Genomic DNA, 27,780 nt, shown 5'->3' on the forward strand with positions numbered 1-27,780 from the left:
TTGAACATCAACCTTAATTCATTTTTGCTTTTATGAGGAGATTCATAATGCTGTGGATAGCAGTTAGATTTGCTTTTGGCTGAGACATTTACATTCTTCTTCTTGAAAAAGGATAAAGAAAGGGAAAAGGGAAACTTGCTCCTAAATGGTAGCTCCCCTCTAAAGGGCTCCCGCATTTGTGCTGCACTATGCTCTTGGGGAGGCCGGAGCCTGCTGTAATACAGACAAAAAACCTGAAGCCCCACGCTCCTTACAGAAAGGCAGCACCGGGCCGGTTGTGACATGAAGGACAAGAGCCCATTCCTGTCCTAGTGCATGCGCAGGCTCTGCGGTGCGGCACGCACGGCGGCAGCAGCCCAGGAGTGATGATCGGCTTAGTAACTTCAGATGCCAGAACAGCGCCGCTTAGGAGTTGTCTGAATTATGTCCCAAATCTGTTTCATAGCCCAAACAACTAAAAAAAGTCAATAGCTCAATTACAACCTCATCTTCTTGACCATCGCTTATGCACAAACTGCCAGTTAATTTTAAGCAGATGGCTATTTTGTGTCTGCATTAGCCCCCTATGACTACTGAAGACCAGAGAAAATGGAGACTATTTATACATAAATACGTACACACACAAGTGTGCACATAAATGTAGATATACACACATACACATGTAGGGTGTTTCCTTTGCTGCCTTCCCCCCCAAAAAAAGAGGGTGGGTTTTTTCCGATTAGCTAACTCTAGCTATTTAATTAATAAATACTCAGATAATAACACTTTGCCTAAAGACCACACAGTTATTTGAGGGAAACAGACATTCTCTTTCAAACTGAGCAGCTGAACTTGAAAACCAATTTTAACTGTAACTGAATATGAGCACCAGCACTACCGCTCAAAGCTAAGCCATCATGTCAAATGAACGTTACAGGCTCCATCGACATTAACGAGTATGAGAACAATCACGCTGCAGCTACATGTGAAAAGTCCATGCTTTTAATAGAATAATTAAGATCCTCCTGAAAAAAAGTACTTCCTCAATAAACATGTAATTCTAATTTTTATACTTAGATGCAAAAGATACATTTTCAAACCAGAAATGCACTGGAGGGGAACATAAACTTCTGTGCACATTTTAATTCTGGAACACTTTACCCAGAGGTCTTCTATACATTCAAGTGTGCAAATGACAGAAGAAAACACTTAAATCGCTAAGGATCATTTGTCAATATGCAGAATAGAGCCAAATTATACAGACACTATCCATGTGTAGAGATTTCTCAGCATTTTTAGGATCAAGATGAAGATATCTGAAGCAACGGAGTGAGAAATTGTGGTATTTCTCATCTCAGTATCGGAGATAAGACCTGACAAGATGAAAAAAGACTTTAAAACACCTTGAGTAAGGAAGGAAGGGACCATGGCTTTTTCGTAAGAGAGCCCACATCGGTATTGTTTTAATAAGTGCACATATTTTGGAGGATTTGGGAAGTTTGCCTTAAGGCATGAAATTTTGCTCTCTTCGTGCTTACACATTTTAGGAGGAACTCAGAGGTAGGAGAAGGGAGACCGAAGGGAGTATTACCACTCAGAAACACTGAGGTTATCAGGAAATAGGTGTTAACGCTAAAATTCTCTACTCCTAAAGGATGAAGGATGGCTTTAAAAAAATCAAGTAAATGCTACCAAGGTATTTCTGAACTTAACACCCATGCAACTTCTGATGCTGTGACAGATGCCTGTGACAACGTGGAGGAGTTTGATACAGATTAGTCAATATTTCTTGTAATAGGAATTTTAATATAGACATGGTCGCAAGCAACTGGGGAGAAAAAAAAAAATTAATCAAGAGCTATTACATACACTGCCTTTGGTCTAACATATTTTACAGCTACAAGTGACCGGAGCTCAGGTGAGCTCATTGGGAAAGCACCACTTCATGTTTCCCAATCCTTACGCTCTTCCTTGAGCATCTGCAAGGGCTGCTGGCAGAGAAAATACACTGGATTAGTGGAGCTTTTGGTCTAACTTAATATGGGCATCCTCCTCTTCTAACAATTGACATACATTTTGGTGTAAACCAAGACACTACCCTACCAAATCCATCTCATTCTAAGCCTTCTGGAAAAATATGGGCTTAATTTTAAAGCATGTCTTTTTGTGTGCCAATGGAAAAGACACGTGTGAAACTAGGATTTATTTTGGTATTACAACTACCCTCAGCTTCTTTTACAAATTAATTTTAGTATGTCGTGGACAGTTCACATATAAAGAATATTTGACATAAAACCCCTTCTATTTCTCCAAAATATAATTTTACCCCTTGACATTTCTGAAACTGAAAAACTACCTAATAAAGTAAAATCTAGCTACAGGTTACTTGTCTTGTATTGCAGGTGCCAATAATTACAAAAGTTTTGACTATTTGGGAACATCTTTGCCCTAGACTTTACTCAAAAAAAAAAAAAAAAAGAAAAGAGTAATAGCAAGGCTGACATATTTTTGCCCAGGATTTCCTTACAGTAGGTGTATACAGGAGACACGATACTTTTGGGAGACGCTACAACTACGAAGGGTGCACACTGCCAAGCCGCTTAGCACAGGAGTTGTAAATCCAACGTGTACGTTGTGTGTACGTGCAGGTGGATTAAACAGCACGTGTGGGAAGTCCCCCTAACGTTTTGTGCAAGCACCAGTGACTGCACTATGGTTATAAAGCCACAGTGCATGTGTTCTTCATCCCGTGCAGGACAGCCAGAGACAGATGTGGCAGCTGAGAGGAGGAACTGCCAAGCACAGCCCTGTAAAGCACCTGAACAAGTACTCAAATTGACACAGAGGAAATTTCCTGGCTAGAAAAAATAAAGAGATATTTGTGATGCTCACGTGTATGGTAGCGGAAATAAAAATCTACTTGTCCTTTGATTTGCTTTATGTTCCTTACGTAAGAGAAATTTCTGTACTTTTCAGTTTACAAGCAAACAAAAAACAGAAGACCAGAGGTAATCAACAAATCACCACAAAACTCTCATTCCAGTGCATTCCTGTAGTTAAATTCACTAGAGGCAGTGCCAATTACTAGCAGAATAAACTATCATTAAAAAATGCAATCACTCACTAAAACCTTTGAGAAAGTCTGAGATGCTTTGTGAACTTTTTTTTTTTGGTTAATTAATGAGAGCATTAACCCACTGGGCACTGCTGAAGGGCACAGTGGCGCAGTGTCAGAAGCTATAAGCGTAACAGTGATAAAATGAAACAAAGCAGCTAATTAAATCAGGACTGCAACTGGTGGGAAGAACAACATTGCATTTCGCCCAACAGCGATGCAAATAGATGATTGCATATACTTGCAACTTTGCTGAATTTCTAATACAATTTTAAATGGTGCATTTTTCACTCTGTCTTTTGGACTTCTTTCTAATTATGGAAAATCCTTGCTTCCTTACAGCACTGACATACTACTTGCCTTTGGTTTTCACTGCAAAAATTATGCAGGTCTTGGAAGTGATCCGGGACCTGCATTGCAGCCCATACAGGCACTTCAGACAAATGTCTATGTTGCCTTTGCTCAAGACCAGAAGCACTTCTGCAACAGGTCTGCAAAAACATAGGAATTACAATTAACGTGTAAAGGCCAACTTGAAAATAATTTGGAAGCGTAAGAAGGACTTTACTGGTACTCATACAGATGGTATTTCGTGACCTCCAAATTCTGGTGGTAAGAAACATCAGTAAAGGAATTGCCGACAATTTGTCTGTAGGGAAACAATCTCAATTTAAAAGGTGTCACTAGTCAGGAGACCACTAAGTGTGAAAAACCTGTATGTCCTTAGCTCAACTGCAGCTCGCTACCCAAAAATAATGTGGGGTTGGGGGGTTTTTTGCCCCTCCCCTCCACACTTTTGGCTTAATTAGGCCTAAACTCATCAACCAACTCTCCCACTCCTCTCCTGGGGGCTATGAGATCTCCTGCGCATCACTTGGCTGCACGCAGACACGCTGAAAAGCTGAACCTCCCAAACACACGAAACTATGGAAGTTTTTTTGAAACAGCAAATCAATTCTACTAAAAATCAAACAGCATGAAAGCAGTCACGCTCTTTCACAAAACAAAACCCACCCAACAGGGACGCAATGCACACTGCATATTTAACAGCTTTATTTTTGTAAATATGACTGTAATTCTTCACATCTTTACCTGCAGAAGACTGACCTATCTTTCCATTCTCCTCTTAGTTTCAGGGTGGACATTTCCACTTCTGCATGTAAGCTCCTACTTCCACTTCTTACTACCTAAAGCCCCAGAATATTAACTTACTGAAAACACAGATCCTTTGTACTGGTTATTAGCAGATCATTCAATCCCTAATAGAATAAAAAAAACTTCACTGTAAAGTGAAATGAAGTTTGCACCAGCTCGAGAAACAAATAAAATTTTTCCTTCAAATAATACGGAGAAGTCCAATCCACTGCTGTCTATTCCATAAAAAGATAAAGCAAAATAATTCCATTCACAGGCATCATTTAAAAAGGAGAAACAGCCATAAACAAAAACTGCACTTTGCCAAGCTTCAATATTGTTAATAAACCCTTTTGAACCCTTTGCTTTACATTTGTTTTTCACAAATACATTTGTTTTACTTCCAGGTTTGTTGATACAACTGCATCATGCAGTAAAACATTTTGTAAATTTAACAGAAATCAATGCTTCGCTCCTTGAGACTTAAGTTCAGATGCTAGCGCCTTCTGCAATATTACAAGCATGCTGATGAATCTTCGTACTCATTAAGAGAACAGCTTACGTGCTGAAAACTGAAGTACGCTGTCTGCGCTGCGTTCTTCCAAAGCAATACAAATGGAAGGGATTTTAAAACAGCTGAATTTCCCAGGTTTTCAAATGAGAAGTGAAAGAGCTGAGAGCTGGCATTTAGCAAAGACACCACACAAAAGAGAAAGAGGAAAAAAGGTAAGCGGTTCTGACCTCATTTACAGCCACGTAGTATCGCTGCTGCTGGAACCGGGGCGAGTTATCGTTCCTGTCTCTCACCACAATCCGTACTTCATGGTTGATAATGGTGCCAACCTTTTTGTTAACACACTGGACTTGCACCACAATGGACTGAATGGACATTGGTGGCTGTAAGCAAAAAAACATTTTTAGAATACATAGTCAAAATCTGAACCAACAGCTAAATTTCTCACTGACGATATTGCTCAGGTTCACTTACAGCACATCGACCTGCCCGTGTTACGTTTAATGCTCTGTGGCTGGTTTAAAAAACTTCTTTGAGAGTGTCCTGACTACAACTCATGCTGGCAATATTTTAAGTAGACCTGCGTGTCTCAAAGCTGTATTTTGCTTTCCGAGCTTTGCCAGCTGTGCGTGCCAACCCAGAAATAAAAATCCCCAGCACGATTAGCCCTTCACACTTCCCTTGAGAACACCACCAACAAAAAAGCCCACATTTTTTGAACATCATCTGATTACTGAAAGATACCTAGAAAATGTCACACATTTTAACCTTTGGTTTATTAATGTTGGAATTGAAAGGTCAAGTCAGAAATAAATTCAATTTGCTACCACTTACATTTACCAAGTAATTTAGAAATAACTTGGTCACCTTTAAGTGTAGCCAATCCAAAGTCCTGTAGCTTTTACTCCAGTGAACATTGTAATATTCAAATAACTCCCAAACTTGATGAATGGGTAAAGAAATTTAAGCTGTAAAGGCTATTACTACTTACCTGAGTTAATAAAACAATTTTAAGAAGAATAAAGGGAAAGGCACCTTTGGTTGAAATGGAAATTCAGAAAGGCTGCTACAGAAATACAGCATTCCAGTGTGATTTCTATTCACAACGTTCCCACCATGGCAACTGCCAATTTACATATTTGAAGCAACAGTCTGGCATGTAAAATATTGACAGCAAGTCCATTTTGATTTTGTATCTGACACTCAGCAGAGAGCAAGCAAGCATGGGAAGGGACAAAATGAAGAAATTCATTTAGAAATTCATGAAGAATTTATTAACCTCAAAGTCTTCAAGAGAATAAACAACGCAAAAACATAATTTAAAGATGCCTATGCCATACTCTTCTGTAGAGTGAATGCAAACAGGTTTTTGTATTGAGATTCTGAGACTTACAGTTACACCATAATTCTATATCCACATAATTATGCTTTCACTCATTCTAAATGCTATGATTTCTTTGACTGATTGAATTTTTCCAGTTTTGCTATAATGGATTTTAGAACCGTATGACTTGCTTTACCCTTCCGACTTTGGCACTAACCATTTTTTAAAGTCAGCCAACCTGGGGAAGGAAGGGGGCTTTATGGTGGTGTTGAGAACTTACATGAAGTATCTATTCTTCCCTACACATTTTACCCTCAACTTTCTCTGCGATGAAGTACAGCATGAGCTGTTAACTCGAAGTCCCATTCTCTTTGCTGGGAAGATCTGCAGCCAGGTACGATGTGGTTCTACTTTCATCAGTGGAACTTCTAACACAGGTAGGAACACACCAACCATAATCTGTAACTTAATTTAAGACTCTAACATTATAATCTCCATTTATTCTTCAAGCTGGCATTCTTTCCAAAGGATCCAAGAATTTTTAGGCCACCTTTAATAAACTTCAAACGCTACTGAGTTTGTCTAGATTTATTACCAATGCCCAAGATAAACATGGTTAGCTGTAACACTAGATACGTAAATATGTCATGTTCTGGATTTGGTCACTTTCACTAGAACATGGAAAAAAAATAGTTTGTCGCCTTTGGTAAAATGTGACAGAGTACAGGACCAATATTACTTTCACGTAGGTACAATTTCTGCTGGCTCAGTGCTAAGATTTAAGATCTGGTCTTTAAACAAACACTCAATCTAGGCATTTTGTCCTGGTTTCGGCTGGGATAGAGTTAATTTTCTTCCTAGCAGCAGGCATAGTGCTGTGTTTTGGATTTAGTAGGAGAAGAATGTTGATAACATGCTGATGTTTTTAGTTGTTGCTGAGTACTGCTGATGCTAGTCAAGGACTTTTTCAGCTTCCCATGCTCTGCCAGGCGCACAAGAAACTGGGAGGGGGCACAGCCAGAATAGTTGATCCAAACTGACCAAAGGGCTATTCCATACCATATGATGTCATGCTCAGTATATAAACTGGGGGGAGGTTGGCCGGGGAGCAGCGACTGCTGCTCGGGAACTGTCTGGGTATCGGTCGTCGGGTGGTGAGCGATTGCATTGTGCATCACTTGCTTTGTATATCATTATTACTATTATTATTATATTGTTATTATTATTATTTTACTTTATTTTATTTCAATTATTAAACTGTTCTTATCTCAACCCAGGAGTGTTTCTCACTCTTACTCCTCCGATTCTCTCCCCCATCCCATCAGGGTAGGGGGAGTGAGCGAGCAGCTGCGTGGTACTGAGTTGCTGGCTGGGACTAAACCACGACAGTCCTTTTTGGCGCCCAACGTGGGGCACGAAGGGTTTGAGATAAGAACAGATTAACTAGAGTGTATTAAGGAATCTGTTAACAGTTGCCAGTCATGATATTAGTTCATGCAGTAGCCCTTGGGCCAGTCCGGGCAGGGCAGGATATTAAAAATGTGCTCTACACCGCAGCCGGGGAGAATGGCCCTACCTGGAGCCTCTGGCAGAAAGCACCAGGGGAGACTCGAGGTCGACCCCTAGGGTTTTGGAGTCGGGGATACAGAGGATCCGAAGCCCGCTATACTCCAACTGAGAAGGAGATACTGGCAGCATATGAAGGGGTTCGAGCTGCTTCAGAAGTGGTTGGTACTGAAGCACAGCTCCTGCTGGCACCCCGACTGCCGGTGTTGGGCTGGATGTTCAAAGGGAGGGTCCCCTCTACACATCATGCAACTGATGCTACATGGAGTAAGTGGGTTGCATTGATCACACAGCGGGCTCGAATAGGAAACCCCAGTCGCCCAGGAATCTTGGAAGTGATCATGGACTGGCCAGAAGGAAAAAACCTTAGAATATCACCAGAGGAGGAGGTGACACGTGCTGAAGAGGCCCCACTGTATAATAAATTGCCAGAAAATGAAAAGCAATATGCCCTGTTCACTGATGGGTCCTGTCATCTTGTGGGAAAGCATCGGAGGTGGAAAGCTGCTGTATGGAGTCCTATACGACAAGTCGCAGAAACTGCTGAAGGAGAAGGGGAGTCAAGTCAGTTTGCAGAGGTGAAAGCCATCCAGCTAGCTTTAGATATTGCTGAAAGAGAAAAGTGGCCAGTCCTTTATCTCTATACTGACTCATGGATGGTGGCAAATGCCCTGTGGGGGTGGCTGCAGCAATGGAAGCAGAGCAACTGGCAGCGCAGAGGCAAACCAATCTGGGCTGCCGCATTGTGGCAAGATATTGCTGCCCGGGTAGAGAACCTGGTTGTAAAAGTTCGTCATGTAGATGCTCATGTACCTAAGAGTCGGGCCACTGAAGAACATCAAAACAACCAGCAAGTAGATCAGGCTGCTAAGATTGAAGTGGCTCAGGTGGATTTGGACTGGCAACATAAGGGTGAATTATTTATAGCTCGGTGGGCCCATGACGCCTCAGGCCATCAAGGAAGGGATGCAACGTATAAATGGGCTCGTGATCGAGGGGTGGACTTAACTATGGACAGTATTGCACAGGTTATTCATGAGTGTGAAACATGCGCTGCAATCAAGCAAGCCAAGCAGTTCAAGCCCCTCGGGTATAGTGAACGATGGCTGAAATATAAATATGGGGAGGCCTGGCAGATTGATTACATCACGCTCCCACAGACCCGCCAAGGCAAGCACTATGTGCTCACCATGGTGGAAGCAACCACTGGATGCTTGGAAACATATCCCGTGCCCCATGCCACCGCCCGGAACACCATCCTGGGCCTTGAAAAGCAAGTCCTGTGGCGACATGGCACCCCAGAAAGAATTGAGTCAGACAACGGGACTCATTTCCGAAACAACCTCATAGACACCTGGGCCAAAGAGCACGGCATTGAGTGGGTGTATCACATCCCTTACCATGCACCAGCCTCCGGGAAAATTGAGCGATACAATGGATTGTTAAAGACTACCCTGAGAGCAATGGGTGCTGGGACATTTAAACATTGAGATACGCATTTAGCAAAAGCCACCTGGTTAGTCAACACCAGGGGATCTGCCAATCGAGCTGGCCCTGCCCAATCAAAACTTCTGCGTACTGTAGAAGGAGATAAGGTTCCTGTACTGCACATGAAAAATATGCTGGGGAAGACAGTCTGGGTTACTTCCCCCTCTGGCAAAGGCAAACCCATTCGTGGGATTGCTTTTGCTCAAGGACCTGGGTGCACTTGGTGGGTGATGCGAAAGGATGGGGAAGCCCAATGTGTACCTCAAGGGAATTTGATTTTGGGTGAAAATAGCTAATGAACTGAATTGTATGATATTAATTGTTTTATAATACTGTATGTTATCTCTTAACTGTATGTTATCTCTTAACTGCATGTTAATATAATAATATAGTAGGTTAATATTAAGTATATAATACTATATATTATGATTGCTATATGCCGCATCAATGGTATTGCAGTAAGAATTGCCCAGCTTAATGAAAATGAACTTTGATGAAACCATGTTGGAATGAGAACTGACTTCAGCATGCAACAGTCCAACACTGCACACCACCTCTCCTGCTCTGAAAGACTGTGATGACAGATGGAACCCAAAGTCATGGGCTAAATTAACTCAATGAACATTTTAGAGGGATGGGCCATAGACGAAGGGAATGATATCTGTGTGTATATCAAGATAGAGAAAGCGGTGGTGATTAATTGGAACACATTGGAAAGGGGAGGGCCTGTGCATGACGTAGATGGTATAGAATAAGGGGTGGATACTGTCCTGGTTTCGGCTGGGGTAGAGTTAATTTTCTTCCTAGCAGCAGGCATAGTGCTGTGGTTTGGATTTAGTAGGAGAAGAATGTTGATAACAGGCTGATGTTTTTAGTTGTTGCTGAGTACTGCTTATGCTAGTCAAGGACTTTTTCAGCTTCCCATGCTCTGCCAGGGGCACAAGAAACTGGGAGGGGGCACAGCCAGAATAGTTGATCCAAACTGACCAAAGGGCTATTCCATACCATATGACGTCATGCTCAGTATATAAACTGGGGGGGGTTGGCCGGGGAGCAGCGATCGCTGCTCGGGAACTGTCTGGGTATCGGTCGGCGGGTGGTGAGCAATTGCATTGTGCATCACTTGCTTTGTATATTATTATTACTATTATTATTATATTGTTATTATTATGATTTTACTTTATTTTATTTCAATTATTAAACTGTTCTTATCTCAACCCAGGAGTGTTTCTCACTCTTACTCCTCCGATTCTCTCCCCCATCCCATCAGGGTAGGGGGAGTGAGGGAGCGGCTGCGTGGTGCTGAGTTGCTGGCTGGGACTAAACCACGACAGTCCTTTTATAGACAATAAACGGAAATATATAATGGCACAAGGTAACAAACTGTTTATGATACTGGGGACAAATTATCCCAACACCTTTTAGCAGTTCCTTTCACCTTCAATTCTGATTTATTGCTATTCATCCTTTCTAAGTACTTAAAGTTTTGGAAGAAAAGTCTGGAATTTTCTTTTTATCTGATTTTGTTTGGAAAACATACTGTCATTCTTAGTAAAATCAATCAATGGAATCTAGTAAGATTTTATTTCAAGAAAAGTAATAACAAAGAGCAGGATCAGGCTAACTTAATCAGCAGGGAGTTGACAAGTGGGCACACAGGAGAGAAAAATGCGATGAGTATCCAAATATATCAAATGCAATCTTATATGCACCATTTGAGAATCAGAGAGTACAATTTCTGCTCTGTAATAAAAAAAAAATTGAATTTTAAGGTTCAACTTAATAAAACCCCAAATCTTTTTTGTACTGCTAAGTTTCACATGGTTTTAACTTGCAAGATGAGAAAAATAGTTATTTTTTTTGTTATTTAAAAAAAAAAAACCCAAGGAACTGCACATGCTCTGGAATGATTTTGCTTTTTAGGGGTTAGTATAGCTCTGGTTCTGAAGGCTGGAAACAACCTTTAGGTAAGAGCTGTATTAGTCAAGTCTATGACATACATTTCACATTTTTACTCAGTCAGTGGGGTTTTTCTGGGTTGCTTTCATTTTCTTTGGCTTATGACTTACAGCAATTAATTGAGACCACGGCAGACAGCTACAGGGGGGCTCACACCCAAAATCTCAATTACCCAAAATCTCAGATTTTCTTTTCATATCCCAGTAAACTTGAATAAGCACAAATGAGAAATTTTACCCAGCACTACAGTACTAGGGATAAGAAGTGTTACAATTCACAGTAAAAAATGAGGAAATAACCCCTTAAATACCAATGTAAAAACACTGATATTACCTATATATAATTAAGAAAATGTACACCCTCCACTTGCTTCCTTGCGACTTGAGTCTACTTCCTGAAAAGAACATCTCTGTAAAGTGTCCGTATGTATTCATAATAATTTAAAGTATTTGTGAGTTACTAATATTGGAAATCAAATCATTTGACAAGGTTGTTTTGGTAAAGCATCTAGTTAGACTCAGGTAAAGCAGCTCAGATGAACGATCCTGTAGAGAGAAAAATGTCACTAAAAGAGGCATTGGAAAAAGTATTAGCACTGATATAACAGGAATTAATTTTGTTTCCTAATGCCATATGGATATGCGGACTTGCATGGGGTGAAGAACTGACCCTACACTTCCTAGAGGGCTTCTTAAGTCTCACCTCCCGTTAGGGGCTCTTGCTTTTTGCTCTGACTCAAAATAAAACTGAGAGGCCAAACACGTTCCAGCAACCTGCCTGTCTCCTCAAAGGCAGCCAACGTTTGGCACTTGAGGAAACGCCAACTCTTTGCCAATGCACCAAAAAAGTCTTTTGCCACCGTGGCCCTTCTGCTGTGTTTTGTGTTGCATACTTTGGCTTCACGTATGAAGACAGTTTGTGAATTAAAACTAAATTAGGAACAGCTGAATTCAATTAGCTCTTTTAAACTAAAAATGGAAATGCAGTAAAATTTGCATGTTGTTTCTGGTACTTATGAATACCTCTCAAAACACACGGAGGAGACAAATTAATCAATCAAGCTAATACAAAATAAACTTTCATGCACTCCAAAAAGCCCTGATCTTTAAAGCGCTCTTTCCATGTTGATTACAGTCACTTTTGAGTCAATTTTCCTTTCAGATTCTGATGAACTGCAACAATACTATAACACTGTGAAAAAAAAGTCTCTATTTTTAAAGTGTTTCTCTTCAGTGAAATTAGCACAGATGAGAACACTCCTATTTATTTTGTGCTTTCAATCTTTCTTTTTATAAAAATCAAACTTAGACTGACAATATTTCTTTACTGCTCTTAGGAACGAGCATACCGCACAAATTTTATGCTGCCTTAAAAAAAGAATCTCAACTAGCAAATTCTCAATTGAATATGTCAAGCTTTGTAAGTGAATTGTAATATCCACAGTTCCTTTGCTCGCTCTCACATCTCAGAAGTCAACGTACACAGCTAGAGCAGGCTTTTAATAAGTGTCACGGGACGCGAGGTGAGCAGCACTTCTCCTTCCAGACAAAAGCAGCAAACCAGACAAAGGCAGCAAACCAGAATAAAAATGTTCTTAATTCGGTAAACAAGTCAAGTTTGGGTCGATATACATTTCTGCCAACCCACGCATCTATTTGTTCAGTCTTTATTGCTGTGTTTGTCCACGTATTTGTTGTGCAGCAACGGTCAAGTTTCTGCACGCTCCCAATAAGTCCTAATAATGAATCAAATTAACTCTGTTCACATCCAACTGGGGACAACAGATAGATGCAGCTATCATAGTCTAGCAGGTCTTGTGTTTAGGGTCTTTCTGTGAGCATACACAGATTCAGAAATTAATATCTATGGGAAGAAAAAGAAAACAAAGAGCGACCCCCAAACTTACATCTCTGTCCAGAATTCGGCCAGTGCTGTTTAGGTATAACCGCTGGCTGATCGGATCGAGGATCACCCAGTAATCTACGTTGTCCTTTAAGGAGAGTTCAATGGTGGGGTCCAGCCCTCCCGCGGTCCCTTTGATCAGCATATTGTCAACCAGGATAGTGCCTGCAAAAACAATAAACACACGAGGGAGAAATTTATACGTGTACCTACATTTTTATGTATTTTCATAACAACTGCAGCACTAAAAATACTGTTTTCTAACTAGGGTTTCTGGTATTTTATGTTTTGAGTGATGTTTAAAAAGTCTGAACCTTATTATCTGTAATGAAATGCTGCCTCTGACACTGAAGCTATTTCCGACAGCATTAGAAGAAGCACTTGCAGTGCACAACAACGTAAGTTGACGATGAGACCCATCATATACAGAGAGCTATTTAACAAGATGAGGCTTTTCTCCATTGAGTAATCATCACCCAATCTCACCTCAAAGAAACAAAAGCACTGAAGTAACAAGCAGAACTGGAATAAATTTTCTACAGCAAAAGTGACACATCGAGGTGAAGGGAAAAAAAGAACAGTTCCATCAAGCTCTCCAGGAAAAAAGAAGTTTGATACCTTGAGTTGCTCTGCAGCAGGGAACTAAATTGCAGCATAGAGAAATGAAAACTGCATCTACCAAGACAGAGGTAGTACTTAATTAGGACCAGCCATCTATTCAGCATATAGAACATGCTTATTTTTCTTTTCTTGTCCCATCCCATCAGTTAAAAGTTTTGCCCAACAGCTCTATTAGTCAGTTCACAGTACCCACGACGTACATAATTTCTTGTGCAAAACACTCCAACTTACTTTCCAAATGTCAAGCATTACTAACTACCCTAAACATTGCACTCCGGCGCCTCAGATTGGCATGTACTGTATTTATAAACACTTCTCTAAGATTTCATTTTTCTGAAAAATTAACACTACCCAGTTTTCTTCACACTGAAATATTAAAAGAAATGATCTTTAAGTTCATCGACAGTTATGAGGAAAATCTGTGAACGCCACTAGCTGCCGAACGTTGAAATTAGTTAAAAATATTTATCATGCAACCTCCTGTATTAAGGGCGCAAGTAATTTATTCCAAAGTCGAGAGTAAAGTTTATTTACACCTTCACTTTATAACAGCAGCAACTCTGTATAAATATATTCATCCGGGGGGAGTGGTTCCAAGTTGGGCTGATGCTTTTTCTGCATAAAACAGTAAAACTAGTCTTAGCCACAGCAAACTGGTTTACAGTCCTGTTGAGGAAAACACTACAGTAAGGTTTTTTTTCAATCGTTTATTTTGAAACTACTTTTTATAACACAACAGAGATGACGGGAAGAAATACTGCCAAACATCCGTAACTGTGCAGCAAAGGCCTGCTTCAAGTGCGAGGGGCAATACCCTTTCAGCCACACGAGAAACACCGTGTTACGGCTATCGGCACCATTCCTTGCGCAATACCGTCTGTACGGTTATACTCTGACCCAGTAGCTTGAACTGGTGTACAGCTTTTGGGAGACCACCGCTGGTTTCAGTGTAAAGAGGATTTCACCAGGAAAAACAAGCTGATTACCAACCCTGCGACAGTTCCAAGTGTTTATGCCTAGTCACCAATTTCTCCAAAATCTATAAAATCCACCAGCTTCTTTCTGTGTACTGCCCTCATTACTGTGCCTCAACGATGATGCAAAGAAAGGTCAGCAATCCAAATTTGAGGTCATCTGAACAAAATGTGCCTCTAGAAAAGCCCCCGTGGAAAAAAAAAAACCACCCAACACCTAAGATAACAACCACCGCAGTCACCCTAACAGATTCAGTCGTTTTAATTTCTTCCAATCTTCTTGTTCAGACCTAAAATCAAAGTCAAAGTTCTGGCTACACTTTCACCAGCACTAATCACAACAGAAGGCTCTACACCTCCATTTGAATGACTCTCAAGGGAAAGAAAAATCTGCAATTTCCACCTGTAAACAGCACAGCAGTAGGCATTTCAGCAAGGGCCACCTGCGCAGAGCAAATCTGTAAGGTGGTGCTTATAGAAAATATTATGCGTACAAATTCTTGCTGGGAAAAGGAAGAGCTTATGGGGTGGAAGAATCGGGGCAATTGAAGTAACCAGATGAGATGGAAAAGGGAATAGGAGAGGGTTATGAAAGCAGTGGAAAAATACACTGCAACAGACGATTAGGAAATAGGGGAAGGAAAAAGCAGCAACAGCTTCTGTCTTCTCTCCCATGTCAAAATCCAACAAGTCCATGAGGGGCAAAGGGGCATCACAGCACAAGTTACCGGGACACAGAGCTACCCCATCTGCCCGCCCATACAGCGCTTTCAGATGCTTAAACAATCGTGACACATAAAGAAGGTTTATTTCTCTCCTCCAAAAATGAAGTGGTTAAAAAAATAAAAAAAATGTTTTCCTATAATGAAAACTGGTCCCCGGTTTCTACAAAACTCAAGATTATTAATATAATCCAACGCGAGTAGGTCCCGATTGAAGTGACAGAAGGAAAGGGAAATTAATTTCAGACTTCGCAGCCGTCACTGCCTGTAGAGAAATTCAGCATATGCAACGCTAAAGGAATTAGACCGATAATCGTGGCAGAGCTCTGACTGCTAATAAAACAGTCTGCAGGGCCGTGCCCCTGTGAAGGCAGCGGTTTCCCTTCCATGAACTGCATACAAGTAATGGGAGGAAAAAATACATACCTCAAAGGCATGTATAAACTCCTCACGGGACAGCGTGCATTTGGTAGTAGCAAGACACAAGGGCCTTAATACCAGAAGCACTTTCTGCATGTTAAGGATTGCGCTCTAGTTCAGTTACAGGCAGAAAAAGCAGTATAATTTTAAACTGCAACATCTACACAAAGAGGAAAGTGCTGCAAAACGAGTCAACAGTGGTTGTAAGCATGTCCTTATGGTGGCATACATCAAATATTTTATTACCTGGCATTTGCAGGCAGCTTTGGTTCAGTACAGGCTACGTACACCATGGTTTGTTGCTCTTTGTCCAAGGAGGCTTCGTCCTCCCTTGCCTAGTTTCTAGAAGATTGACTTCTGCCAAACTCAGCTTTCTGCAAGGCCTAAAGAGCTCAAGCAACTTTGATTTTTTTTTTAATGAACCTGAGAATAAATCATTGCAATTACATACTTTAAAAAAAATATTTAATCAACTTTAAATCTTGATGTGATGACAAATTTCATACAGTGTCTAGTAAACCACTGCTCCTTAACTGACCTCACTGCTTTGAATTCTGCATCTCGACTTGCCTCTGTTGCGCTCTGTAATAGCTATCTGCTTGATTTAACAAAGCACTTCTATTTGGTTTGTTTTGATACAGTGACTCTTTTGTTCTTAAAAAAAAGGACTGTTTTTTCTTCAGATATTCATGAAGCACTTGTACTCTGTCTTCAAGAGACAGTAGTCTGCAAATAAGCCTTTTAATAGCCATCCTTAAAGTACTATTCTTCTAATTTACAAAGAATCTGGCATTGTAGGTCGTCCCCCCCCCCCCCCCTTTAGATATCAATCATTTTGTTCCTTACATCCTGCCTCTGCCCTTGGCCTAAAATGCCAGGGAAGTAACCTACGAACAATAAATCTGAATACACGCAGTTCAATGCGACTGCATCACCAGTTTGTCCATTAACGCTCCATACACGCGAGCACAAAAGCAAACACATCCCTCGATATTTGCAATGCACTAATACAGTAAGTTTAGACAATTTGCTTTGGTAGTTCTTTGCCCAAACAGAAGCTCCAATAATGCTCTAGCTGAAGTGAAATCTTTCACCTTGTTAGAAAAGTTACACACCTTCTCCTGCAATTATATCGCAAGTTCAATTTTACAGTACCGGGGGGGAGGAGGGGTTGGTCAAAGTCTGCCGAGGGCGCCTGAACAGGACACTGCCACTCGCGGTGAGGAGAGAGTTGATCCACGTAGACGTGTGTGTCATGTATCCGACTTCTGGGAAGTTACACTCAAACGCCCAAATGCTCAATAGCGTTTCAGCACTACTCCTTGCACTTCTGCCCTGTGTGCACAAGTCATTGAAAAGGACACCTGGGACTAGAGTTCGGGATATTTTTCCTGGCTAATTAAAAAAACGACTGATGTGAAAGTTAGATTGCACATCAACACAAGTAGATTTTAAGAATGGCTTTTCATCTTGTGTGGACGCCACAATTTGGCTGCTTTTTCACCTTCACTGAAGCCTGATGATGACTGAGATGTCTTGTGGAAAGACCATACAGATTTTCAAGGGATTAGTACAGAATAAGCCTCAAGGAATCAAAGTCAAGCAAGTTGTTGGCTAAAAAACCCCCCCAAAAACCCAGAAACAACAGACTGCAAGAGAGGAAAGATCTACTATTTTCAGGTGTAGTATTTTTGTTCTGAAAGTAATGACCTTTACTCAGAAATGTTATCTGAGCTTGTTGGGAATTATTCAACAAGTAGCTACCAAACAAAACAACAAAAATAAAGATCATAAAGTGCTGTAAACATTATAACGATAATTCTACACTAGACTATTCCTTTGTGAGGAATCCAGAAGCTGAAAATCTTCATTAGACTGAAATAACAGGGAAGGGTTTGTTTTTACAGATCAGTCTCCGCAGAAGATGATCTTTCTATGGGAAAGGCATTACGAGGGACTCGGGTGCAAATGCCATGAAATACGGAATTTGCAGTTTATGCTCTACTAAGACAGCAGACCTGCAGTGCTCAGTGAGGACTCACTTATTAAATGATTTAACCCACCTTGGGATTATTTTAGTTGAATGTTTCAGCAGAGCCCTTTTTTTAAGGAGTCAGTGAATTACAGCTGGTCTGGGAATAACCCTTACGCCAGCACATGAGTCGGAAAACAGGATCTAGTAGAATGAGACCCGCAGCACTTTTAAAAGGCATTCACATCAGTTGCCTAAACGCAAGGATTACAAAAACAAGGGGGTTGTTTACTTCCAGCGGTAATATTTCAAATTTAAAAATTAAACACGCAGCTGGAGGAAAGCATCGCATTCTTCCTACTTGAGGCAATAACTAAAAAGCTGAAAGAGAGCCAGGAGCGGGGTTTCTCTTTCTGCAGTCGCTGAGCTCAAGGCATGTGGAGCCCGTCCCCCGCCCCAGCGACGCTACCAAAGGGCGGCACCAGGCAAAGGCTCAACTTCGTGCCTGACAGCGGGACCAAGGACTTCACACATCATGGATGGTCAGTCCCAGTGATGTTGAAGAGGTACACCTAACTGCGACCAGTTAAGCTGTATCTCTGCAGAAATATGTGTGCCTGCAGCCCAGAAGGCCAACCCCATCCTGGGCTGCATCCCCAGCAGCGTGGGCAGCGGGGCGAGGGAGGGGATTCTGCCCCTCTGCCCCGCTCTGGGCAGACCCCCCTGCAGCCCTGCGCCCAGCTCTGGGCCCTCAGCACAAGGACACGGAGCTGCTGGAGCGGGGCCAGAGGGGGCCACAGAAATGCCCCGAGGGCCGGAGCCCCTCTGCTGCGGGGCCAGGCTGGGGGGGCTGGGGGTGCTCAGCCTGGAGAGGAGGGGGCTGCGGGGAGGCCTGAGTGCGGCCTGGCAGTGCTGGGAGGGGCTGCAGGAAGGGCGGGGGCAAGCTTTTAGCAAGGCCTGTTGTGACAGGACAAGGAATAATGGATTTAAACTAAAGAAGAATAGATTTAGACTGGATATAAGGAAGAAATGTTTTACACTGAGGGTGGTGAGGCACTGGCACAGGTTGCCCAGAGAGGCGGTGGAGGCCCCATCCCTGGGAACGTCCCAGGCCAGGTTGGACGGGGCTCTGAGCACCCTGCTCTGGTTAAAGCTGTCCCTGGCACTGCAGGGGCTGGGCTGGGTGAGCTCCAAAGGTCCCTTCCCAACCAAACTGTTCTATGATTCTATGAAATACAAAATCCACACTGGACAGACCTTACCCTCAACAAGGCTCTCGTGACCACCACCGACAGAGCCTTTCCCGTGCTCAGTACTAGATGGGCCATGTTCAGCTTCGGCTGTGTACAGTGCAGAAATTTGTGAGAGATCCCAGAAGCGCCCGGGTGCTCACAAGCTACAGGTCTGAAGCCGAAGCCTGAAGGGAAGTGTGTCTGAAGCCAAGGCAGAAGTAAAATAGTCCCCCCAAGTTTTTTTTCATCCAAATGTACTTATCCTTCCTTTGAAAACAGTCTAAAACTTATTATTTTCCAAGGAGATGGAAAGATAAAACCACCTGCAACAGCATGATTAACCTCCAATACTGCCAAATTACATTAGCAGCTAGTTCAGCTGTATAATGTACAAAAAAGCAAAAGATAATTAAAAAAATCATATTCTGCTGTTCACACAGAACATATTTTTCATTTCAGCATATTAATCAAGTCTGTATAACAAGTCCAAATAACATGCGAGGGAATTTACATTAAGCATACGTGGTGTTTCCTACCCTGGAACACCAACTATGAATTTTTCACGGTACCCATCTGGAAGAAGTGACTTTGGGAAAGAATTAGGTACCTGATGCACTGTACCCACAGAGGCACGGTACGTTACATGAGCAACATGACATATTACTTATTCACTTATGGGAAAGGAGGTAAATTTCCAAAAGACAAGTGAAAAGAAAAATCGGTACTTGAAAGGCATATATATACATACGCACGCGCACACACGCTCGCTCACGGAGCTGCAGTAAGGGCAAGCACTAATAGCTGTCAATAGGTGGAAGGAAAAACATCACTTCTGCGCTCTAAAGCAGTGGGGTTTTTTTTCACACTTAGTCTGCTAAAAAATGAAAACCAACCAAGCAAGCATAGTGAGAATAGGGAGCCTAAAGAAATGAGAAACTCCTGTTCTGTAAAGCGCCGCTGAAGTTGGCGCCTCTGGACAGCCGCAGGCTGGCACGCTCAGACTCGGCGGCGGTGATGGTCAGCAGCAGCTGGGCTGATGTCCAGGTGGGGACACGCGCTGGAGCTGGGAAACCCAAAGCCAGACACACCACGTGCTTATAAACCTGCTGCCAAAGGGCGAACAACGTTCCCAGCGGTGCCTCTGCACTTGCGTCTTCTGTCGGTCAAGTTGAAGAAACCGAAGCAGGCGGAGGGAGGTCAGAGATTCAGGAAGGTCTCCGTGGGTCAGTCCCACCTCAGGACCATTAAGAACATGCTGCAGAACCCGAGTTCCACCTGCACGCACCCAACAACGTTTACACAGCGTGCAATACGCCAGGTTTCTTTCAGACAGAGCAAATGTGCATTAAAAAAACCCACCTGTATCTCTGTACTGGTCTCCTCTGCCTGCCATTGATTGTAAAGCAATTTGAAAATGGGGATTATTTTCTTATAGAAAGGCATTAGATGGATCAGTCAAAATGGTAGTTGCTTTTTTTGATATTCTACAGAGTTTTCATAGTTAAACCTGGATCATAAACTTATTTTTCTACATTTGAAGGTGTGTGTCTGTAGCATAGGACGGATTAAATAGCAATAAATTAGAAGTCAATGGAAAATGAAAACCTTATTGCAGAAGTAAATTCTCAACATTACCATAAACTTACTTAGACCTGTGCTGCAGGTTCGTACACAAAAATAGGATAATTCTACAAAGCCACCTCCTGGATTACATATTTCCTATTCTCTGTCCTCGCATCATCAGTAGGGATTGCTGAGAAGTTTCCAAGGTTGTTTCAAGATTGTTGTCCTGCCGTCCTGGCCCGTCTTCTCCCATCCCGCTCCACGCGCAGCCATAGCCTCCAAGCAATTACAGAGCGTACTAAACCCAGCCTGTTATTTCAGCCAGACTAGGAGTTTGACAAGTTCACGCTTAAGGCTTTTATTCCTAGCTCTCCCACGTGGACCTTATGCCTTCCCACCTTGAGCCACTGTAAGAATTTGTGTACTATGAGGAAAAGGTCTGCCCTTGAGGTGTTGTAGAGTACAAGTTTGGGTCCACTGTAGGTGAAGGTGACCCATTTTCTTATTCTAGTGCTTCCCAGCCAGCATGAAGACAAGACACCTAGCACTAACGACTCCTGCTCCAGGCTGAAACAATGCAGCAAGATGATGGAAGATCTTTCAGAGGCAGCTCCCGATGGGGGAAAGGCAGAAGCGCTGGGATCACCGTCAGTTCAGAACATATGAATGCCTGTCCTACAGGACATAAATCACGGTCCTTCCTCCCCGCCTTCCCCCCACATTCACAAACAACGGGACCAGAGTCCCCTAAAGCCACAGAAGCACCACCTCAGTACTCCACATGCACAAGTGACTTTGAAAAATCTGACCCACTGCATTTACACTCTACATCAAAACATAACAAACAAGGAGGAAAAGAAACCAGAAGAGGAAAGCATGATGGTCAAATGCTAACTACTGAATTCACTAAATATTCAGTACTTGCCTTCCTAGGTGTATAAACCTAGACTAATGTTCTTGTTAATCCCCCCCCCACACTTTTAAGAGGATGAGCAAGAGATGAACAGATAAAGAGTGACTGTGGAAAGACAGAGATGGATGACCAGGAGAAAGCAGAGGGCAAAGAGGAAGCAGTGAAGCAGAGAGTTTGGGTCACACTGCAGGACTGAGAGGAGCAGAGATTTAAAAAAGCCAGAGGACAGAGCAGGGATACAGGAAAAAAGAATTCTCACTATAGAGACTATACTGTCCTAACACAAATACCACTGTGGACTGGGGAGGCCAGGGGTCTGGCCGGGGACAAAGTTTACAAGTTGCAAGTTTACTCTAAGTCCTGGGTCAGATGTTATTCTGCACAAAGCCCCATCCTGTAAAATTATGACAGCAAAAGAGCATCTCGGACAAAAACAAGCACCCATCCTTCCTCACACAGTTAGAGAAAAAACTGAAAACAATGAATACTAAAGGCTTAAAACAGGAAAACATGAAAACAGTTTTTCAGAAAACCTTTTTCAAAACCAACTTTTTTTTTTTTTCAATGCTCAGGGTTGCAGCAGCAGGATAATTGCTCGATTCACACAAAGGTCCTCTTGGTCTCTCCTTTAATGTTTCACTGGGAGAAGGTCACCGACACGCTGAGGCCACAGACACTGCTCTTGCAGTCTCTTTCTGCAAGTGTTTCTGACAGAAAGACTCTGGGTGCTGAGAAAAATAAATTAAGTAGGTAAAGCATACCAGTGCCCAAGGACTGACTCAAGTTTGGTGATTTTTAACATGCCATTATTTTATTTCTCCATGCCTCAACAGAACCCAGTACTTCTACTGAAAGATAAACTATACTTGTTGGATCTCAACAGACTGCATTCCTCCACCATACTGCGACAGACTACACAAAGTCCAGAGTCCTAGTCCCAATTGTTGTAGCAACAATCTAAGGTAAATTGGAAAGAGATGTAGCTCCCTCCCCAGAGTACCGGAGCCACGGCTATACTGGCTGCTTCCTACGCCCTCCTCCAGCAGCCACATTTCTGAGACCTTAAAGGAAAAAGTTAGCAGGAGGACCCTTTACATAAGGCCTTTCCAACATTTCCTTTCTCTTTCTGTACCCAGCTCGTGGTGTGCTTTGCTGCACCTGCCCACCCACGCCACCGACAGCGGCACACCTCCATCACCCCCCTTCCCTCCAAAGCTTTCCGCTGCTCACATTGTGCCCTCCCTTTCACTCAGCACTGGGCTCAGGAGCCACCGTCGTTGAACGGAGCCTCTAAACGTCACAGAAGGCTTTTCGCTACGTTTAGCAGTATTTTTGCAACATGAGACCACAGGAGTGTCTTTACTGGATCAGACTATGGTCTGCAAAGTCCTATACTACACATCCGACAATACTCTGCATTGCAAACGGCAAAGCAAAACAAGTCTGAAGGAAATAGGTGAGAGAACTGAACATCCTTCCCCTACAGGGGATCATTTTTTCTCTTTCAGTCTTCAAAAACTTCTTCTGGGAAAATTTACTGTTTTCCTTAACATTTGTGATCTTGTTTTAAACCCATTCAAACTCTGAATGGTATAGAAGGCAACCGCAATGACTCTCATCAAAACACATCTAAAGGTTTACACTGAATTGCTTTAAAAATTGCTGAATTTTAAAATCTTCTAAATCATAATTTACAAAGGATTGCTTTTAAGATGGAAAAATTTCAGTCATACCTTGTCAGATTTTTTTTTTCTTTAAACATATAGAATTGCATTTGCAAAAACCTGTACAAGATCAGACCACAGACACATCTAGTCCAGTGTCCTGGTTCCAGCAGAAGCCAACAAGCAATGTTCAGGACAGAGCAGAGCAAGAAAGTGATGATGCTTCCCAAAAACACTTCCCTGGACTCCAGCAAATCTCAGTGCTGGCATTTTCCACGCAAGAGACTGTCCTGATGTCTGCAACAGCCTCGGATGGACTTTGCTTTCAAAAAATCCATCAAACCCCCACTTTTGCAAGGTGTTCCACAGATAAACCCTGTGGTCTGTCTCTTTTGTTTTGGACTCACAACCTGCTAAATTCTTTGACACCCTCCAATACCTTCACCGAAGGCTAGTCATAATTTTATGCATCTCCCTAACTTCTTTCAGTCTGGCTAAAGGATCCTGGGATCCTCAACAATCCAGCTGTTCCTTAAGGCCAGTTGTCCTTTATCTTTGATCTTGGTTGCCCTTCTCTGGCTTCACCCTGTTGTCTTTGAAATGATTTGACCATAACTACACATGGTGTTCAAGGTATAAATTTACCTAGGGGCAAAGTGATGCTCTGAAACACAAAATGATCTTTTCCTAATACTTCGTAACATTTTATTTGGAACTGTATTTTGCTTTTAGGTATTCTGCTAGAAGCACTTAGTTTTTGCTTGCTGGTTTTTTGTTTTACTTTGTTTTAAATACAAATCCTTAATAAACCTAAGCACTCACTGCAGTGCTAATAGCCACTTCAAAGCCCGTTATTTCACACATGAAGCTAGGACCAACTTTTCTCCCCTTGAGGATCACTTCTCATTTCTCATCTGCCATTCCCTTTCCCAGTCACTCAATATCAATGTTTTCTGCACACTCCTCCCACCCTGCCTTTTTTTTTTTTTTTTTTTTTTTTTAATTACTCTGGACAGCCTAGCTGTCCAAACCAATCACTCTACTTCTGGAAAACTTATAAACATGCTGAATAAAACAGGTCTTAGCACATAATTCTTCCAAGAATCCACTAGTGACTCTCCTCTGCTGTGAAAAACAACCACTCTGATTTGGGGTTTGGGGTTTCTTCGTCTGCTTTCTTATCAATGCAAGAATCCTGCCTCTCGTTGCATGACACTTTCCTTCTTTAAAGAGGCTTTGGTAAAGGAACTCACCAAATTACTTCTAGAAATCAAGTTTACTTACATCTCCCTCGTCCACATGCTCCTTGGCTCCAGACCTCCCCTGTCCATGGCCTTACTGGCTTTACAGGTAAAAAAGACATTTGAGACATTTACAAACCACACAGGCTCTTCTTCAAAAGCTTTTAAAAGCTTACAGCTGCAGACATTGAGAAGATGTCAATCGTATTTTGCTCAAGGGACTATTTCTGAATAGCTAACTATGCATACGTTCAAAACATAGTGACCTGCTAACAAGAAAAACTAATAACCTGACCCCTCTCCAAGTCAGCAGACATGGATATGCAGAGAAGCAGAAGTTCTCCGGACAGCTGGAGGGGAGGAGGTCAGGGCTGCTGGCTGGGGGGCAGCCGGGAGGACCCCCCCAGGGGTCCAGGGGCTTTTATAGCAGCCCCCCTGGCCCCCGGACCGCCTGCTCATCTGCTAGGTAGGCTGGTGAGTCTCCGGCAACCCCGCATGGGTAAAATGTCTACTGAAATACAATTTTGAAAGACCTTGAATTGTAGGATTCCTCTTTTATTTCAGCAAATAGGACCAGAAACAGATTGTTAAGGTTGAGAGACGATTCTCCATTGTCTATATAAAAAGCTGCCAATTCTTGAAAAAAATATTCCCAGATCTGTGCTCTCATACCAGACAAGATGCACAGGCACAAACAAAATGACCATTAACAAAAATGTTACCTTATAAAGTATCCCCCCCAATGGAAAGGCTCTCAAGACAAAAACAGACAAAACCAAAAACACAGGCTAAAATTTCTGGGAACATTTAAAAAAGAAAACATTCCTCTTCTTACCAGACAGTGCAGATATAATAAAAATGCACATACGACAGTCAGCGGTTAGATAAAAAGTCTTCGGGCTATTCCAGCAAACACTTTGTTTCTTGTCTCGCTTCCCAGAAGACCCTGGCAACAGCAAGTCTTGATGGTGATTTAGAGTTTTTTTAAGACGCAGCACACAGCAACAACAAGGATACGTATAAATAGGCAGAATGCAACCACTCTGAGTTAGGCTTTTCAGGGATGAAGCTATTTGGAATTAGAGAAGCTTACTGATGTTACACATCCTACGACAAAGGAAGTGCATTAGCGCCATTAAGTTTGCACATAAGTTTTTTCTGTACCTGGACAAACCCTTTCATGAGAAATAAAAAAAAACAGGCGTGGGAATTACCCCTGCATTTCATTGGGGCAGATAAAGAAGGAAAATGCTTTCAAAATGACTAAAAGTGAGGTAAAGAGGGGAAATGATGCTGTAGTGCAGAAACAAGAGCAAACTCAATGTCCTCGCCTAAAAGCAAAGCAGAGGAAAGCACGAGCTAGTTGGAGATCGGAAAGGCGAGTCAGACGGTGAAAACGGAGGGCTGATAGTCAGTAGACTTGGAATTCTGGGGGTGCTGGTTGACAGCCAGCTGAACATGAGCCAGCAGTGTGCCCAGGTGGCCAAGAAGGCCAACAGCATCCTGGCTTGTATCAGGAATAGTGTGGCCAGCAGGAGCAGGGAGGTGATTGTGCCCCTGTGCTCGGCGCTGGTGAGGCCGCACCTGGAATGCTGTGTCCAGTGTTGAGCCCCTCAGTACAAGAAAGACCTTGAGGTGCTGGAGCGTGTCCAGAGAAGGGCAACGGAGCTGGTGAAGGGTCTGGAGCACAGGGCTGATGGGGAGCGGCTGAGGGAGCTGGGGGTGTTCAGCCTGGAGAAGAGGAGGCTGAGGGGAGACCTGATCGCTCTCTGCAACTACCTGAAAGGAGGGTGTAGTGGGGTGGGTGTTGGTCTCTTCTCCCAAGTAGTTAGTGATAGGACGAGAGGAAATGGGCTCAAGCTGTGCCAGGGGAGATTTAGATTGGATATTAGGAAAAATTTCTTCACAGAAAGGGTAGTCAAGCATTGGAACAGGCTGCCCAGAGAGGTGGTGGAGTCCCCATCCCTGGTAGCATTCAAAAAACAGGTAGATGTGGCACTTGGGGACATGGTTTAGTCTAGTCTACCCTTGATTGGTCTAGTGTGGACTTGGTAATGTTAGGTTAATGGTTGGACTGGATGATCTGAAAGGTCTTTTCCAACCTAAACGATTCTATGATTCTATGAATTCAGGAACTGGGCTAAGAGCCAGATATACGAGCTCCACACCTAAACCCAGGAAAGATCACGAGGCTTCTACGAGGAAGAGACCCTCAGCACTGGATGTCTTTAGGAAGACATGAGACAAACTTTCATCAGGAGAAAGCCCAACCTACTCTTGGAGTCAGAGGAATGGACTGACACTTCTTTATTTTATGGTCCTGTTATTTTGAGAGACAGAGCAGAAACATCAGCAAGTTTTAATTCCATTCACACCTTGGACCTCTTCCTGAATTTGGCCTAGTTTATGAAAGTCACAATTGGAAAGTTATTCTTTGCCTTACTAAACACTCGGAGATGAGGGAGAACCAGTACAGGGAAACCTTGGAGCACAAGTGGGCACGGGAACATGAAACTTTACACAATTCCAGGTTATGGAACGGCGATGTTCTGCCACAATGCGCAAGGTCGAAATTACCCCAAAGTAATGGATATTTCTCGCCACAGTACCTAATTCTACCAACTAGCCTTTGCACTGGAAGTTACCACTTCTGAGAGTAAGCTTATTACACCTTGCTGGGTTGAAAACTCCTAGTTTTATTTTGGTATATCGGGGAAAAAACATGCATATCAACAAAGTTCATGTATACATATTCCCAGCCAGAACCGAGCTCCCCGGAACACAAATTCTCTGATTATGTGCATAGATTATTAAGTTAGGTACATTGCAAACAAAACGATTTACATTTAAAAGGAGCCATGTTCCCAGGGATATCCAAGCCTTTCTATTTAAATATATTATCACAAAACCAATCTCATTTCTATTTCAGACCCGTTTTATTTTATTGAGACCATATTAATAAAAATTGATAAATGTTGTATTCACTCTTCATCTGCCAAATAGGTACCAAGCCAGGACAAAGCAAAACCAGTTTTAGCTGTGTGACTGTAGAGACATTAGCGAAAGCCCAGGATGCACATACCAGCTATCTTCTAGCACAACGCATTCCAGATTTAATTTACTATGTCTGTGCAATACAGTCAAGCTCCTCATAATTAAGACAGACCCGCACACCCCAGACACAGCAAAGTCACCGTGCGCACACAACTGAGCGCCAATTTTATGCCATGTGCCCGGGAAGTCCCAACGTCTAGGAGTTCAGTCACAGTTTCTACCTGCACAATGTTTCTGGGAGGAAAGGCGTTTCATGCAGCGAATGGAATCGGCGGCACCTGCAGTCAGCATAAAGACACGTGTTTTCTCATGATCTTTGCACAGGACTGCAAAGATCACCTGAAAAGCACTCTGGTACCTTCCTTCTCCAAACCTATGAAGAGACACCCTCACCTGCAAGCACACCACAGTTCCCATTGCCCG

At 42.5% G+C, this 27,780-nt stretch overlaps 1 protein-coding gene across 3 annotated transcripts in view; it reads right to left on the reverse strand.

The window, feature by feature from the left end:
* Nucleotides 1-27,780, reverse strand: part of PCDH15 (protocadherin related 15) — a 400,140-nt gene that overhangs the window by 278,167 nt on the left and 94,193 nt on the right. For all 3 annotated transcript variants that reach the window (XM_075717276.1, XM_075717274.1, XM_075717275.1), the window contains exons 3-4: nucleotides 12,986-13,146; nucleotides 4,970-5,125 (exon numbers count right to left, since the gene is read on the reverse strand). In XM_075717276.1, coding sequence (XP_075573391.1) covers nucleotides 4,970-5,125; nucleotides 12,986-13,146 — 317 coding nt within the window. The remainder of the gene's footprint in view (nucleotides 1-4,969; nucleotides 5,126-12,985; nucleotides 13,147-27,780) is intronic.

Source organism: Pelecanus crispus, chromosome 10, assembly GCF_030463565.1.
Source record: "Pelecanus crispus isolate bPelCri1 chromosome 10, bPelCri1.pri, whole genome shotgun sequence".
NCBI classification, from domain to species: domain Eukaryota; kingdom Metazoa; phylum Chordata; class Aves; order Pelecaniformes; family Pelecanidae; genus Pelecanus; species Pelecanus crispus.